The sequence below is a fragment of the Salmo salar genome, chromosome 13 (genome assembly GCF_965601325.2).
Source record: "Salmo salar chromosome 13, fSalSal1, whole genome shotgun sequence".
NCBI lineage: Eukaryota > Metazoa > Chordata > Actinopteri > Salmoniformes > Salmonidae > Salmo > Salmo salar.
In genome coordinates, this window is record NC_138303.1 from 46,199,633 (window position 1) to 46,216,994 (window position 17,362).

General features: G+C 38.3%; 2 protein-coding genes across 3 annotated transcripts in view; both read right to left on the reverse strand.

Moving 5' to 3' along the window:
• The window catches only part of atf7a (activating transcription factor 7a), a 50,840-nt gene extending 49,715 nt beyond the window's left edge, over nucleotides 1-1,125 (reverse strand). For both annotated transcript variants that reach the window (XM_014135742.3, XM_014135739.3), the window contains exon 1: nucleotides 1,058-1,125. The gene's annotated coding sequence lies outside the window, so the exon portion shown is untranslated. The remainder of the gene's footprint in view (nucleotides 1-1,057) is intronic.
• Nucleotides 1,126-6,572: 5,447 nt separating this feature from the next.
• On the reverse strand, nucleotides 6,573-10,771 carry asb8 (ankyrin repeat and SOCS box containing 8). The gene is made up of 4 exons (XM_014135737.3): nucleotides 10,642-10,771; nucleotides 9,658-9,879; nucleotides 9,260-9,364; nucleotides 6,573-8,870 (listed from the first exon to the last, which is right to left on the reverse strand). Exons 2-4 carry the CDS (start codon nucleotides 9,784-9,786, stop codon nucleotides 8,235-8,237), a joined length of 870 nt encoding a protein of 289 aa, XP_013991212.1. The 5' UTR covers nucleotides 9,787-9,879; nucleotides 10,642-10,771; the 3' UTR covers nucleotides 6,573-8,234.
• Between the last annotated feature and the right edge of the window lie 6,591 nt (nucleotides 10,772-17,362).

Below are 17,362 nucleotides of genomic sequence, written 5' to 3' on the forward strand. Positions count from 1 at the left end.
AAACATGGGACCAACACTTAACATGTTGCGTTTATATTTTAGTTCAGTATAGATATCAATACAGATAACAATATTATCATAATCTTAGACTAGGATGAGGCATAGTTATTATAACAGTGTTATAAATATATGGCTGAAGTTAAAGTCACAACTGGCAATAGAATGGAGGATTGTATATGTTGAGGAATTTGAATCTCACAGTTTTTAAAGAATCAACTATACTGTAATTTATTGCAGGTTATTCTTTCAGCTACACATGGTGTGTGGATCGCTTACGATGATGGAGAAAACTTATTGTTAGCTAAAGTTATGAAATTCTCTTCTCAATAAGCAGAATCGAAATCATCTTCTCAAGAAGCAGAATCGCAATGACTTAACTTCTGCTAAAAGTTGAAACCATCAGACGTCTGGCTAAACTAGGTGTCTAGCCAAATTAGCATGCTAGCTGAGACACGAATACCCTTAACACACACAAGACCTGCCTTTTCCCGCATGAGACCGCCCTTTCTTTTCATGGATTGGCTACCAACATGTCAATCACCATGATCTCGTACCCTTATCGCTCAGTGGGCTGTCAATCATTTCTGACAGAAGAATGTGATTGGTTCATGACGATTCCACTCAAAAGATGGGCGTTTTCGCTAGCTATAACTTTCCCCAGTGCTAACTTCGAACAGGCCGCTACCACAGCCAGGGAAAAGCAATGTGCAGTACTAAAACCTCATCAACAACAACGAACTTCATGCATGACAACATGAGCATGTCATATAGTCGTGTAGCTTTGCTGATAAATAATTAGTTGACACTTTAGTTAACTAAATACTAACCAACTTGTTAGCTAGAAAGCTAAAATAGGCACTCGAGTGCGAGCGAGAAGACAGACCACAACAGTTCTGTCAACTAACGTTAATTGTCCACTCAGATTTCATGGCCGACAGGACAACGATAGAAACGTACACACTAACTGTAACGACTTTCAATACTTCTGTGTCACATTTTCATCGGAATTACGCATGGATTGTACATTTTGACAATGATATACTGTTTACAAACTCACCGTTGCGCCCCTCTCTCTCCCTCTCCTCTTCTCTAGTCTTGGAATTTGACACTCCCCTCCTCCTTGAATCATCGCGAGGTTCTACGTCGAGGTCTTCATAGTCATTTTACTCATATAATAAAAAACAGCGTACGGAATTTACTTTTTAAAAATTCAGTAGCCTAGGCCTATTTCAAAGCTTTTTATGTATTTTTTATTTTACATACGCCTACATTAATTATTTTAAGATGTAGTAGGGGTGCATACAAAATGGTATAATATTTTTCCCAGGGGCCACATATTCTATTCTATTCACCCTGTGTAGCAGATGTTTGAAGTCGGGTGTCATAAGCCTACCATATTTCTGACTGTGAACACAACACTGAATTTCATACTCGCATTGCTCATACTTACAACAAACAAACAGGCACCTTTGTTTTGCAGCTGTTTTGGTTACCTCAATAAGCTGTTTCTGGAATGTGGCGATGAAATACATGAGGTTTGTCTGTCTATCTCCTTCTATATAAAAGAATAGATACTGTCTGTTTCTGGGAAAGGGAATGCTTAGTGCACAGTGTAAAGCTTTGTTTGTAATCCATCTAAAGTTGTTAAAGCTATAATAGAATGGAATATAATAGAAGCTGGTCGCTTTAGAAGCTGTCCGGTTCCAAATTCTTAGTTTAGAACCGTTCACATGAAGCAGGTATTCAATTCAAGATGCAACATAAGAAACTGGTTAAACAGTACACTGTACACTACCAGTACACTATACTCTCTCCCCAAGGACACCACCCAGCAATGAGTGTTGCTCATAATTATTGCTAACATCACATTTTCAGCTCATTTGTTTTGTTTGCCAACTGTGTTGTTCCAATATTCTGCATCCTGACTGAGCCAGGAGTCTGTGGACAAGGAAGCTATGTCTTCATCCCAAATGGCACCCTATCTCCTATACAGGGCACTACTTTTAACTAGAGCACTATTGGTCCCTGGTAAAAAGTGAAAAAAAGGGGAAAAGGGTGCCTTTTCGAACTCAGACTTTGTAATGAATTATGTATCCAGTCCCTAAGATCACAGCTTGCATAACCACCACTGGCCTGGCCGGCCTCCAACCTTGGGCATGTGGAGCCACATAACTAGAATGATTCTAGAGCTAGAATGACCCCAGTTTATTATATTGCTATGTGTAGAAGGAGCACTGTTGTGAGGGATTGTTACAACAACGTTTTTCATTTCATTTTCTCTTAACATTTTTTCTTTCTGTTTTACATTTCCAAGCCTGATATATGAGTGAAAATCCTGATATTTTTAAGGCTTGAAAAATGAACACCAGAGTGCAGTACAGTACCAGTAAAAGGTTTGGAAACATAATTTAAGAGTTTTTCTTTATTTTTTACTATTTTCTACATTGTAGAATCATAGTGAAGACATCAAAACTATGAAATAACACATATGGAATCATGTAGTAACCAAAAAAGTATATTTTGTGTATATTTTATATTTTGGATTCTTCAAAGTAGCCATCCTTTGCCTTGATGACAGTTTTGCACACTCTTGGCATTCTCTCAACCAGCTTCACCTGGAATGCTTTTACAACAGTCTTGAAGGAGTTCCCACATATGCTGAGCACATGTTGGCTGCTTCTCCTTCACTCTGCGGTCCAACACATCCCAAACCATCTCAATTGGGTTGAGGTCGGGTGATTGTGGAGGCCAAATCATCTGATGCAGCACTCCATCACTCTCCTTCTTGGTCAAATAGCCCTTACACAGCCTGAAGGTGTGTTGGGTCATTATCCTGTTGAAAAACAAATTATTTCCCCACTAAGCACAAACCAGATGGGATGGTGTATCGCTGCAGAATGCTGTGGTAGCCATGCTGGTTTTAAGTGTGCCTTGAATTCTAAATAAATCACTGACAGTGTCACCAGCAAAGCACCCCCATACCAACACACCTCCTCCATGCTTCACTGTGGGAACCACACATGCAGAGATCATCCGTTCACCTACTCTGTGTCTCACAAAGACATGGCGGTTGGAACCAAAAATCAGAAATTTTGACTCAACAGACCAAAGGACAGATTTCCACTGGTCTAATGTCCATTGCTCATGTTTATTGGCCCAAGCAAGTCTCTTTTTATTATTGGTGTCTTTACTAGTGGTTTCTTCACAGCAATTCGACCATGAAGGTCTGATTCACGCAGTCTCCTCTGAACAGTTGGTTAAAATGTTTCTCTTATTTGAACTCTGTGAAGCATTTATTTGGGCTGAAATGTCTGAGACTGGTAACTATAATGAACTTATCCTCTGCAGCAGAGGTAACACTGGGTCTTCCTTTCCTGTGGCGGTCCTCATGAGAGCCAGTTTCATCATAGCGCTTGATGGTTTTTGTGACTGCATTTGAAGAAATTTTCAAGATTGACAGACCTTCATGTCTTAAAGTAATGATGGACTGTCATTTGATCTGTTCTTGCCATAATATGGACTTAGTCTTTTACCAAATAGAGCTATCTTCTGTTAACCACCCCTACTTTGTCACAACACAACTGTTTGGCTCAAACGCATTAAGGAAAGAAATTCCACAAATTAACTTTTAACAAGGCACACCTGTTAATTGAAATGCATTCCAGGTGACTAACTCATGAAGCTGGTTGAGAGAAAGCCAAGAGTGTGCAAAGCTGTCATCAAGGCAAAGGGTGGCTACTTTGAAGAATCTCAAATACAACATATAATTTGATTTGTTTAACACGTTTTTGGTTACTACATGATTCCATGTGTGTTATTTCATAGTTCTGATGTATTCACTATTATTCTACAACATAGAAAATAGTTGTTTTTTATTAGAAAAACCCTGAAATGAATAGTTGTGTCCAAACGTTTGACTGTTACTGTAGTTGAAATGTACATTAGTATTGAACATTTACACTAGCACTAATGTGAAGAAAATCCAGTCATTGAACAGATGTGAGTGAATGATAACTACTGTATTGTACAGTTTTTAAGGAATGTAGTGTGAGAGAGTGCTGAGAGGGGGCCTTCTTCCTCTCTGTGTTGCTTTAGTTTCCTTCCAGAAATTCTCCCCCATTATTTTTGGTTTCCACTAGCTTCTATAGCCACCACATTAGATTCCAAAGCCAAAATTGGAAAGATGCTTGATATTTTTGGTCTTAATTTATGGTTAGGCATAAGGTTAGCAGTGTGTTTAAGGTTAGGATTAAGGTAAAAGTAATAATAATAATGTAAGATGATCAATTGTAGAAATGGACAGGGTTTATGAATTTGTGGCTATAGAAGCTAGTGACAAACCTTTTTTCTCTCCCTGGGAAACGAACATCCTGTCTGTGTCGGGATATGGGGCCAAAATATAGCATTAGAAATATCTTGAGACAATACCTAAGTAACTCAACAAAGGATTATTATTGAGTGGTACTTTTGAACCTGCTCATATATCATCAAAGGGGAAGCAGCCAATTAAAACAAAGGGGATTTGAAATGTGTCCAATTGCTTTGTGTTTTTCCACAGTGACGATAAAGTTAAAAATTAGAGTGGCAGCCACTGTAAATACAGATAAACAGTGAAATATATGTTGTTTACAACAATTCAACTGTCACGTCTTCAGTGGTGCCACACCAACAATGGCATACAAGAGTACACTGTATTATCCTGTAAATAGGATGTTATTTTGACAGAAGTTGTATACAATCATTTTGAGTTCAGTATATACTTCTCAAGATGTTGTTAAACCAATCTTTCTTTCTTGTCATGATATTTTCCCAATAACACAACATTACTGAAGATTATTAACAAGTTTTTCAATGCAATACTTAGATCTCCTGCTATTGAAGCAAAAACTGATTTATACAATGCCTTTAGAAACTATTCACACCCCTTGACATTTTCCACATTCTGTTGTGTTACAGCCTGAATTTTAAATAGATTAAAGTGAGATGTTGTGTCACTGGCCTACACACAATTTAATTGTCAAAATTTAATTGTTTTTAGACATGTTTACAAATGAATTAAAAATGAAAAGCTGAAATGTCTTGAGTCAATAAGTTATGACAAGCCTAAATAAGTTCAGGAGTAAAAATTGCATAGACTCATTCTGTGTGCAATAATATTGTTAAACATGATTATTGAATGACTACCTCATCTCTGTACTCCACACATACAATCATCTGTAAGGTCCCTCAGTCGAGCAGTGAATTTCAAACACAGATTCAATCACAAAGACCAGGGAGGTTTTCCAATGCCTCGCAAAGAAGGGCACCTACTGAAAGATACAAAATGTAATTTCAAAAAAAAGCTGACATTGAGCACGGTGAAGTAACGAATTACACTTAGGATGGTGTATCAATACACCCAGTCACAAATATATAGGCGTCCTTCTTAACTCAGTTGCCGGAGAGGAAGGAACCCACTCAGGGATTTTACCATGAGGCCAATGGTGACTTTAAAACAGACAGAGTTTAATGGCTGTGATAAGAGAAAACTAGGGATGGATCAACAACATTGTAGTTACTCCACAATACTAACATAAATGACTGAGAGAAAAGGAAGCTTGTATACAATCCAAATACTTCAAAACATGTATCCTGTTTGCAATAAGGCACTAAAGTAAAACTGCAAAAAATTTGGCTAAGAAATTAACTTTATGTCCTGAATATAAAGCGTTACATTTGGGGCAAATCCAACACAACACGTCACTGAGTACCACTCTCTACATTTTCAAGCATAGTGGTGACTGCATCATGTTATGTGTATGCTTGTCATTGGCAAAGACTGGGAAGTTTTTTTATGATAAAAATAAACGAAAGAGTTACGCACAGGCAAAATCCTAGAGGAAAACCTAGTTCATTCTGCTTTCCAACAGACACTGGGAGACAAATTAACCTTTCAGCAGGACAATAACCTAAAACACAAGGCCAAATATATACTGGGATTGCTTAATAAGATGTCATTGAATGTTCCTGAGTGGCCTAGTTACCATTTTTACTTAAAATTGGCTTGAAAATCTATGGGAAGACTTGAAAATGGTTGTTTAGCAACTTGACAGAGCTCAAAAATATATTAAAAGAATCATGTGCAAATATTGTAAAATCCTGGTGTGCAAAGCTCTTAGAGAGTTACCCAGAAAGACTCACAGCTATAATCACTGCCAAATGTGATTCTAACATATACTGACTCAGGGGTGTGAATACTTATGTAAATGAGACATGTATTTTCATTATTAGCAAACATTTCTAAAAACATGTTTTCACTTTGTCATTATGGGTTATTGTGTAGATGGGTGAGAATATATATATTTTTTAAATGTTTTATTAATTTGGATTTCAGGCTGTAACACAACAAAATGTGGAATAAGTCAAGGGGTATGAATACTTTCTGAAGGCACCGTTGCACACTAAAGACTCCTGCTGGACAATTTCATAATTGCATGTGATGAAACTACATGCACATGATAAGTTGTTGCCAATATCCCTACTGGAGTTTAGTGTCTAAACTAAAATAACATAAAAACAACAGAGATGCGGTACATAGTATAAGGGAAGGCATTTACTTTTTTTTCATTATTTAACAGAAAAATGCACTTTGTAGGTTTACATTGGTGTCTAAGAGAACCAAATTAACTATCAATGTTATGCATGTACACACCTGGCAAACAAGCAAACAGAAACAAGCACATTAAACTACTGTCAAAAATGTGTCACTTGAGTTTCACTACAAACTAAAGTACATTGGTCAAAGCTTCTATGGTTTATATATTTTAAATACAATAAAAAAAACATCCAAATTCATGCCACTATGACAATTTCTACTATTACTGAAAGCTTTTGCCTAAAATAAACAATTTTGAAAAAGACCTTTATGTGGTTTGCTGGTTACATTGTTTATGGTCACATTTAAATCTGTTGTGCACAAAGTTTTGGACCAAAAAAAAGCACCATGGAAAATCCTGATGTAAAAATTACAAAATAAAAGTTTACCTAGTCTCTACAGAAAACAAAATATCTATGTATTCTTCAATAGCTGGCTGTACATCAGCATACTTCAACTAAAATAAGCCAACGTAAGCTGTACCTTTTCCATCCAAAAACATGTATAGCTAACACAAATAGCAAATCACATTTTCACACTTATAAATTTGACAGGCTGGCATATCCATATATTTAGCCAAGGTAGCAGGGTTGGGGTCAATTCAGAATTTCTGAATTTAATTAAATTCAACCCACGAATTGAAATCCGAATTCGCCACACTCGACAGAATTAAAGTAGAATTTAATTAAAACCAATTCAAACTTCTCATTCCTTTGATAAATATTTTGCCAGAAGCATCTGCCACCTCTTACTGAAGAATAGATACCATTTCAAATATTTGCTTTATTATTTAATTTATTATTATAACTCACAGATGTTTGTATTTTTGTCATGAGATGTTCTGAGTGGTTGAGCTAATGCATTCTGGAAAACATTTTTATTTTATCTAATAACATGTAAGTGAATGTGAATTATTATAGACATTATACTTAATTTAATTCAAATTCTGCTTCCTGTGGGGTGTGGCCAATTCAAATTCAAGAATGGAATTAAAGACCAACTCGCAACTTAATTCAGAATTGACCCCAATCCTGCCAGGAAGTTCTATATGATACAGATTTTGTATAACAGTCACATATCTGTTAATCAACATTATGTAACAACATTACCTGGCACATTTATCTCTATAATATATTAGTGATTTTAATTATGTAATCTACAATTTTTTATTATTTTGTAACATGAAGAGTGATTATACTCAGTTATTATGAAATGCAACATTGAATGAAATGCAATTCCATATTTTACACTATGTTTTTTGGGATTGCAAGGCTGATTCTGCAGACCCACTGACGGAGAGGGAAGCACTGAGAAAAAGCGAATCACTCAAATTTTACACACACTACAACCACATAAGAACTAAGTACTTCCTCATCTCAGTGTGACCTTTTGGACTGCCTACAACACCTCATACTATCTAGAATCAACATCATTCCTCATTAAGGAGAAACGTTGTCAGAATATATGCATCAAAACTGTTAAATAGGTGAGATAGGTGCGTGCAACTCTGAGCTAATTTGAGCTAAGCACAGATTTCCAGTCTGAATACGATCGATAGTGATTACACATCCTGTCACCTCTAGTCCCACCCCCTGTAAGTTCAGTCTCTCAGCAATAAGTACTCTTTGACCGACTCTGGTAAAGGCAGATCTTTGACCGCAGTGGGGAGGAATCTCACCCCCAGGCTCTGTCTGACAGCACACCGTGACAGGGCGCGTAGCGTTGGTGCTTCAGCCACCATACTGGTCAGCTTGGCCAGGAGCTGGGGATCCTTACTGAGCTCCCTGGGTAAGGTACCATCTGCCCGGCGGATCTCAAACCTCCCCGCCGCCTTATACAGCAGCTCCAGACACTCCTCCTCCTGCTCTGCCCCCAGGCCCCTGGCAAGTAGGGCCACCAGGCGAGAGATGGGTGTCTGGCCTTTTAGGTTAGTAACATGGACCTGGCCTCCGTATTCTAACAGAACCCTCACACTCTCTAGGTTGCCTTTCATGGCGGCCCAGCTTAACGGAGTGTCATTGTTGTAGTCCCGTGCGTTGGGGCAGGCACTGCTCTCCAGCAGAGCCCTGACGCACTCAGGGTTGTCCTTGAAGGCAGCCCAGTGTAGCGGGGTGTCCTTGTTGCCGTCCAATGCATTGGGCTGGGCCCCGTACTCTAGGAGCAGTTCCACACAGCCCTCATCCTTCTCTGCTGCGTAGTGCAGCGCCGTGCGGTTGTAGCCGTCCAGGGCATTCACCTGAGAAGACAGGTAGGGGATTCCCAGAATACAATAAAACTTTGTTAGTCCATTTGAGAAAGGGAGAGAGAGCGTGGTTTATTTGACAACTGGAGGCATTACATAGTAACATATAGCAGCTATTATAGACCTAAGTTCACAGATAAGAGATTCACTATTATTTTCTGAGATTCAGGTGAAGGGGATTCAAGTGGGAGTAATCAAGAGCAGGTTAGACGTATCGATGACTGCAGCATGTACAGTATAAAAAATATTACCTCAGGATGTTTAACTTTTTTCTTCTTTTTTTTTTAAAACATTACAACATAACACCACTAGCTAAGCAAGTAGCTAAATCATTTCAAACAAAGTTGGATGAGTGAGAGTTAAAAACATGCCACCATACATACCTCTGCTCCTTTCTCCAACAACAACTCGACACAGTCGGCATCCGCCACCATACAGGCACAGTGCAAGGGCTTCAGAGTGCCATGCATACGGTTCACATCAGCTCCCTGAAGGTAGACATGCAATTATGTCATGTTCAACAGTATGCAAAATATGAATAGATACCATAAACAACAAGTCATATTCAACTGAATAACATCAGGCACTCAAAATTGTGGCATAGTTAAAAGATAGCTATGAAACTACAAAACATCGACACAATTAACAATGTGCAGAGAGGATGTGAGGTTGAGGGAGTTCTTTTACTACAAAGAAGTCAACTCTGGGACACAAATTAGATAAGTACAGTGGTGTTTGTGTTAACATTTCATCTCTACAGTTCAAAGATAAGCCAACCTACCCTTCGAATAAGATCCTCCACATTGTCGTGTGGGAAAGAGCGAATGGCAGCAATGGTGCGGATGAGCCGCTCAGACAGGGAATATTTACTTTGAATAGATTGCATGATGTACCACATAGTAGAGCTCATGTGGAGCTGAGGAACATTGCACCCAGGCTGGGGTGCACTGACGCCACACCACACTGTGTACAACACCTGGCTGGCCAAGTTGGAGTTAAAGATCTGAAACCAAACACAATGTTGGTGTTATTATGGTAAAGAATTACAGGTGTTCACTTTGGAGAGACATGCTTGTTTTTAGCTAGGTCTACTATATATTCTAGGAGATCAATTACGTGCATGATGCATAAAACCATCAAAGGGTATGGAAATCCCCCTTTGGTGAATTTGTAATGTGACGTTGACTGACAATGACATTATGTGCATCAAATAATAACAACTCTCTTTTGACACCCGCCCACACAAACTGAATGGCTACTACTCTGTACACGAGAGCTATCATTTCCCAACCTAGCAAAAGTGTTTTTAGTTTTACCTGTGCATCATTTGGCAAAAAGTAGAAACTTTGCAATTTAGATTGTTAGGTTAAAAGGTAACGTTAGCTAGCTAGCCTGTTAACCAGCTGTTGCAACACGTCAACTAGCAGCTAATGCTGGCTACTTAGTGGCAGACTACTAGTTAGCTAACTTACTTGCATTAGCTAAGTTACCGATATATAAACAATACAATTCTTATCCATATTTGCAGTTGCTAACCAAAACACAATTTAGCTTAACTAAATGTCGCGACCTCAGCAGCAGTAACGTTAGCGAGCTAGCGTGCTAATCGGCTCGCTGTTTTCCACTCCAAATGACAGTTCGCGCTAGCAAAGATGACCAGTATTATACATTTTATTGAATGTGAAGAATGTCTAAAATATTTCCATAGCTTGCTTTAAAATTCAAGTTGCATCGTTGGTATGTCGATATTTTGGGCCCTACATACCGTTTATGGTCCACAGTTTCAAGGAATGCGCTGTCCAAGCTTGACAAAAACATGGAAACGGCAACGTCATTTAATTTGCTGCGAAAACATGCGACTGGGCTACGCCCACAAAATATCAGCGGTGGAAAAAGGACCCAGTTGTCATACTAGACCAGAGTAAAAGTAAAGCTAACTTAACAGAAAATGACTCAAGCAAAAGTGAAAGTCACCCAGTAAAATACTACTTGAGTAGAAGTCTTAAAAGATTTGGTTTGAAATATATTTAACTATCGAAAGTAAATGTATTTGCTAAAATATACTTAAGGAAAAGTATAAATCATTTCAAAATCCTTATAGTGACGGCGCCATTTTGTTGTTTTTTAAAATGTATTTATGGATAGCCAGGGGCACACTCCAACACTCAGACATAATTTTCAAACGAAGCATGTGTGATTAGTGAGTCCGGGGACTCACTAAACCAGGGATGTTCTCTTGATACCTGCGTGAATTGGACCATTTTCCTGTCCTGCTAAGTATTCAAAATGTAACCAGTACTTTTGGGTTTCAGGAAAAATGTATGGAGTAAAAAGTAAATCATTTTCTTTCGGAATGTAGTGAATAAAAGTAAAAGTTGTCAAAAATATAAATAGTAAAGTACAGATACCCAAAAAAACGACTTAAGTAGTACTTATTTTTCAAGTATTTTTACTTGAAGTACTTTGCACCACTGCAAAATAAACACAGGAATCTTCTCTGACTTAGAATTTTGTGTTTTTGTAATGTTGTTCAACATCTTACATGTGTTATTTTAATAGTAACAGACTTCATGTAGTGCTGGCATTTATCACATAGCATAGTAGCTATGCTTCCTCTCCAAGTATGGGCATCAGATGGCTCCATTGCTCTCTTTGGGAAGCACTTTAAAGGTTGACTGCTTGGCAGTGCTATGTTAAATACCTTGTAGTGAAATGCAGCACAGGCAATGCCAATCAATGTGTGTATGTGTCAGATGTTAACATTGTGTGAGCCATGACATCTATCTATCTAGACACAAACGTAATATTTGCTGACAGATTGAATCATTACATACCTTCTCTATTCTTTCATTTCCAGCTATAAACTCAGGGGCACTTCACTGTATAACCTTGGTTTATATGGTGCTTATCACAAAATTAGTAACATTTTTTGACCCATTTTTTTTAGATGTAAGTGGTAATTTCAAAACTCTTACTACAAAACTGATAACACTTGTAATGCCCTGTAACAACAGTCAATGTAATAACACTGGTTAATGTAATAGCTTTTCTAAGTGTGATAACTTTTAAAATGTTTATGTAATAAAACCGGTTAATGTAATAACTTGCCGGATAACGTAATAAACATGTTGAATGGATAATGTAATAACATACACCAACATACACAGAACATGGTTGCCATCTTCTCAGAATATAAGACATTAATGTTCTAGACACGTTTCATGGGAACGTTGCAAGAACATTCATGTGTTTAGTTTTCTGAGGGTTAAGAGAATATTCAATCAATGTGTATCAGTCATCAGGACGTCACCTGATGGTCCCAAACCACTGATCCATTCACAGCTCTTAGTTTTTTGGCAAGGTTAGGAACACACACGCACACAACTTGTATATTTGACACACGTTGACATAAAAATTATTACATTGTGGATGTATACAGTAATTATTATTCAACATTTCACAACCTCTCCGTCGTCTTCTTGAAATGCACTTTGAAGAAATTCTCAGCTCTGTTAAAAGTACACTTAAGAAAAATGATTTAATTGATCACAGTGATTCAGGAGTAACTGTAAAACTGTAAAATGTTTCACCCTGAAAAAGGCACAGTGATGCCGAAACATTGGTGTTTTACCCATTCAGTTACTGGGAGTTTATATAGAGAGAGTGTGCAACTCTATTTATTTTTCTATCTTACAGTTTATTCGCCGTTAGTCAGCATCTCTACACTAATTAATTTTCTCTTGGTGTGCTCCAGCTTTTTAAAAGTACACTTAAGAAAAACTATTTTATTGATCATAGTGATTCAGGGGTAACATTAAAACAGGGTGAAATGTTCCCTGGCTAACCAAACGTATGCCTCCTGCCAAATGCCACGCCCACAAACGTTTCTTCTCCATGATGAGTCTGGATTTGAGTCCCTCCTAGACGATTTCTAGAAAGCAAACACATTCTAACCATTCTGATTGTCCCAGAAACCGATGGGTTGGACCAGAGCCAGAACACACTTGGGTAAAGCGGCACATTGCCATTGCCTTTGATACTCTGATTGGTTAGAGACAATCTCATCGCTGATGACTTTGTTTTGTACAACACCCCTCATTTTGACGTCACCATAAATGACTTCAACGATGGCAGTCTCAGACTGAAGTATGTAGCGAACGATAGAGCAGCGCGCAAGTTAAATGCCCCACCAACATTAGACCGCTATACAGAAAGCCATAAAATTGGTGAATGAAAATCAAATCAATGATGTGTGATTACACAGACTGGTAACTGACACAGGCATGGTGGTGTAGCAGAAAGATTGGAATGCTGTGAATCAAGAGATTGTGAGTTCAAATCACAGGGGAGGACATGTTGAATAATAATGAATGTATATATGAGCATGCACAATGTAATCATGTATGTCAAAATGTGTCAAATATATACATTGAAAACACTATGTTAAAATGACTTTGTGTGTCCCTGGCCAACAGACAAAGAGCAGTGAATGTAACAGTGGTTCACCAATTCGGGCCTTGATGGGCACAGTAACAAGGAGTGATGTGTGGCCAATTAGTGGGCGCGGCCGACACATTTAACAAGATAGAGAGAGTTTTGTTGGTGCTGAAAACGGAATGTATATGTTTTTAAAAAACATTCTTAGAACATTCTCTGAACGTTAGTAAAGTTTTCTGGTTTTTATGTATTTTTTTTACCGTTCTCTGAACAATCTGAGAACATGAGGAAACCTATAGGAAATGTTATGCTGAAGTACTGAAATTGCCACAGAAGAACATTGTTTCTTAACTTTCTCTGAACTATTTGAGAACATTGGTATTTGTATTTATTAATGATCCACGTTAGCTGCTGCCAACAACATTAAGGCAGTTATAAACAATGTAAAATATTACATGACATTACAATTCATAACACTTTACCCAATATATTCAGTGTATTCCCTCAGGCCACTACTCCACTATCACATATTTCAATACAACATCCATCTGTACGTGTGTGTAGAGTGCATGTCTTATCATGTGTATGTGTGTCTGTGCCTGAGTGTGTGTGTGTGTCTCTTCACAGTCCCTGCTTTTCCATAAGGTGTATTTTTGTTCAGTTTAAAAAAAAATCTGATTCTACTGCTTGCATCAGTTACCTGATGTGGCCATGGCTCTATGTAGTACTGTGCGTATCCCATAGTCTGTTCTTGACTTGGGGATTGTGAAGAGACCTTTGGTGGCATGACTTGGCATGGGTGTCCGAGCTGTGTGCTAGTAGTTTAGACAGACATCTCTGTGCATTCAGAAAGTCAACACTTCTTACAAATACAAGTAATGATGAAGTCAATCTCTCCTCCACTTTGAGCCATGAGAGATTGACATGCATATTATTCATGTTAGCTCTCCGTGTACATTTAAGGGCCAGCCGAACTGCCCTGTTCTGAGCCAATTGTAATTTTCCAAGGTCCTTCTTTGTGGCACCTGACCACAAGACTGAACAGTAGTCCAGGTGCGACAAAACTAGAGGACCTGCCTCGTTGATAGTGTTGTTAAAAAGGCAGAGCAGCGTTTTATTATGGACAGATCTTCTCCCCATCTTAGCTACTGTTGTATCAAGATGTTTTGACCATGACAATCCAGGGTTACTCCAAGCAGTTTAGTCACCTCAACTTGCTCAATTTCCACATTATTTATTACATGATTTAGTTGAGGTTTAGGGTTTAGCGAATGATTTGTCCCAAATACAATGCTTTTATTCCTTGCCACCAATTCTGAAACTAACTGCAGTTCTTTGTTAAGTGTTGCAGTGATATCACTCTCTGTAGTAGCTGCCCCATATAGTGTTGAGTCATCTGCATATATAGACCCACTGGCTTTACTCAAGGCCAGTGGCATGTCATTAGTAAAGATTGAAAAAAGTAAGGGGCCTAGACAGCTGTCATGAGTTATTCCTAATTCTACCTGAATTATGTTGGAGAGGCTTCCATTAAAGAACACCGTCTGTGTTCTGTTAGACAGGTAAGTCTTCATACACAATATAGCAGGGGGTGTAAAGCCATAACACATACGTTTTTCCAGCAGACTATAATCGATAATGTCAAAAGCCGCACTGAAGTCTAACAAAACAGCTCCCACAATCTTTTTATCATCAATTTCTCTCAGCCAATCATGAGTCATTTGTGTTAGTGCTGTGCTTGTTGAACGTCCTTCCCTATAAGCGTGCTGAAAGTCTGTTGTCAATTTGTTAACAGTAAAATAGCATTGTATCTGCTCAAAAACAAAGTTTACTAAGGGTTGGGCACAGGCTGATTGGTTGGCTATTTGAGCCAGTAACGGGGGCTTTACTATTCCTGGGTAGGGGAATTACTTTTGCTTCCCTCCAGGCCTAAGGGCACACACTTTCTAGTAGGCTTAGATTGAATATATGGCAAATAGGAGTGGCAATATTTTCCATCCAAGTTGTCAGACCCCTCTTGGCTTGTCACTGTTGATAGACGACAATCTTTTTTTTTTTACTTCTTCCACATACCTTACGGAATTCAAAATTACAATGCTTGTCTTTCATAATTTTATCAGTTATATTTGGATATGTAGTGTCAGCGTTTGTTGCTGGCATGTCATGCCTAAATTTGCTAATATTGCCAATGAAAAAAAACATTCAAGTAATTGGTAATATCTGTGGGTTTTGTGATGAATGGGCCATCTGATTCAATGAATGAAGGAGCTGAGTTTGCCTTTTTGCCCAAAATGTCATTTAAGGTGCTTCAAACCTATCATTCCTTATGTCATTTATCTTTGTTTCATAGTATAGTTTCTTCTTTTTACTCAGTTTATTCACATGATTTATACATTTTTAGTACGTTTGCCAATTGGTTTTGCAACCAGACTTATTTTCCATTCCTTTTACCTCATCCCTCTTAACCATACCATTTTTAAGTTTCTCATCAATCCAAAGGGATTTAACCATTTTTACAGTAATTTTCTTAATTTCTGCATGCTTACAAGTAACTGGAACAAGCAATTTCATAAATGTGTTAAGTGCAGCATCTCGTTGCTCCTCATTACACACCACAGACCAGCAAATATTCTTTACATCATCAACACACGAATCACTACAAAACTTATTGTATGACCTCTTATACACTATATTAGGCCCAGCCTTTGGAACTTTGGTTTTCCTAGATATGGCTACAAAATTGTGATCACTACATCCGATGGATTTGGATACTGCTTTAAAGCAAATTTCTGCAGCATTAGTAAAGATGTGATCAATAAATGTTGATAATTTAATTCCTGTGCCGTTTGTAATTACCCTGGTAGGTTGACTGAACCAAGTTGCAGGCACTAGTTACAGTTTGAAGCTTTTTCTTGAGTAGGTAGCTTGATGAAAGCCAGTCAATATTTAAATCACACAGAAAATATACCTCTCTGTTGATATCAAATACATTATCAAGCATTTCACAAATGTAATCCAGATACTGACTGTTAGCACTTGGTGGTCTAAAGCAGCTTCCCACCAGAATGGGCTTTAGGTTAGGCAGATGAACCTGTAGCCATATTACTTCAACAGTATTTAACATGAGATCCTCTGTAAGCTTTACAGGAATGTGGTTGTGAATATAAATGGCAACACCTCCACCTTTGGCATTTCTGTCTTTTCTGTAGATGTTATAACCATGTTTTGCCACCACTGTATCATCAAAGGTATTATCTGATTGAGTTTCTGAGATTGTCAGAATATGAATGTCATGTGTTACTAGCACATTATTGATTTGATTAAACTTGTTTCTTAAGCTACTGTCACGTCCTGACCATAGTAAGTTGTTATTTTCTATGGTAGAGTGTGTCATGGCGTGACAGGGGGTGTTTGTCTGTTTTTGTATTTCTATGTTTAGTTCCTAGTTTTTGTATTTCTAGATTAGTTTTGTTTGGCATGACCTCCAATTAGAGGCAGCTGGTTGTCGTTGTCTCTAATTGGAGGCCATATTTAAGTTGATGTTTGTGTCACTGGTGTTTATGGGTGATTATACACTGCTCCAAAAAATAAAGGGAACACTTAAACAACACAATGTAACTCCAAGTCAATCACACTTCTGTGAAATCAAACTGTCCACTTAGGAAGCAACACTGATTGACAATACATTTCACATGCTGTTGTGCAAATGGAATAGACAACAGGTGCAATTAGCAAGACACCCCCAATAAAGGAGTGGTTCTGCAGGTGGGGACCACAGACCACTTCTCAGTTCCTATGCTTCCTGGCTGATGTTTTGGTCACTTTTGAATGCTGGCAGTGCTTTCACTCTAGTGGTAGCATGAGACGGAGTCTACAACCCACACAAGTGGCTCAGGTAGTGCAGCTCATCCAGGATGGCACATCAATGCGAGCTGTGGCAAGAAGGTTTGCTGTGTCTGTCAGCGTAGTGTCCAGAGCATGGAGGCGCTACCAGCAGACAGGCCAGTACATCAGGAGACATGGAGGAGGCCGTAGGAGGGCAACAACCC

Bases quoted from the DNA above. Each gene is read 5' to 3' on its own strand.
- asb8 (XM_014135737.3), bottom strand. From the start codon at position 9,786: ATGAGCTCTACTATGTGGTACATCATGCAATCTATTCAAAGTAAATAT. The intron at 9,365-9,657 runs GTAGGTTGGCTT...GTCTACCTTCAG, and splicing joins TGGAGGATCTTATTCGAAGG to GGAGCTGATGTGAACCGTAT. The intron at 8,871-9,259 runs GTATGTATGGTG...CTGTCTTCTCAG, and splicing joins TGTTGGAGAAAGGAGCAGAG to GTGAATGCCCTGGACGGCTA.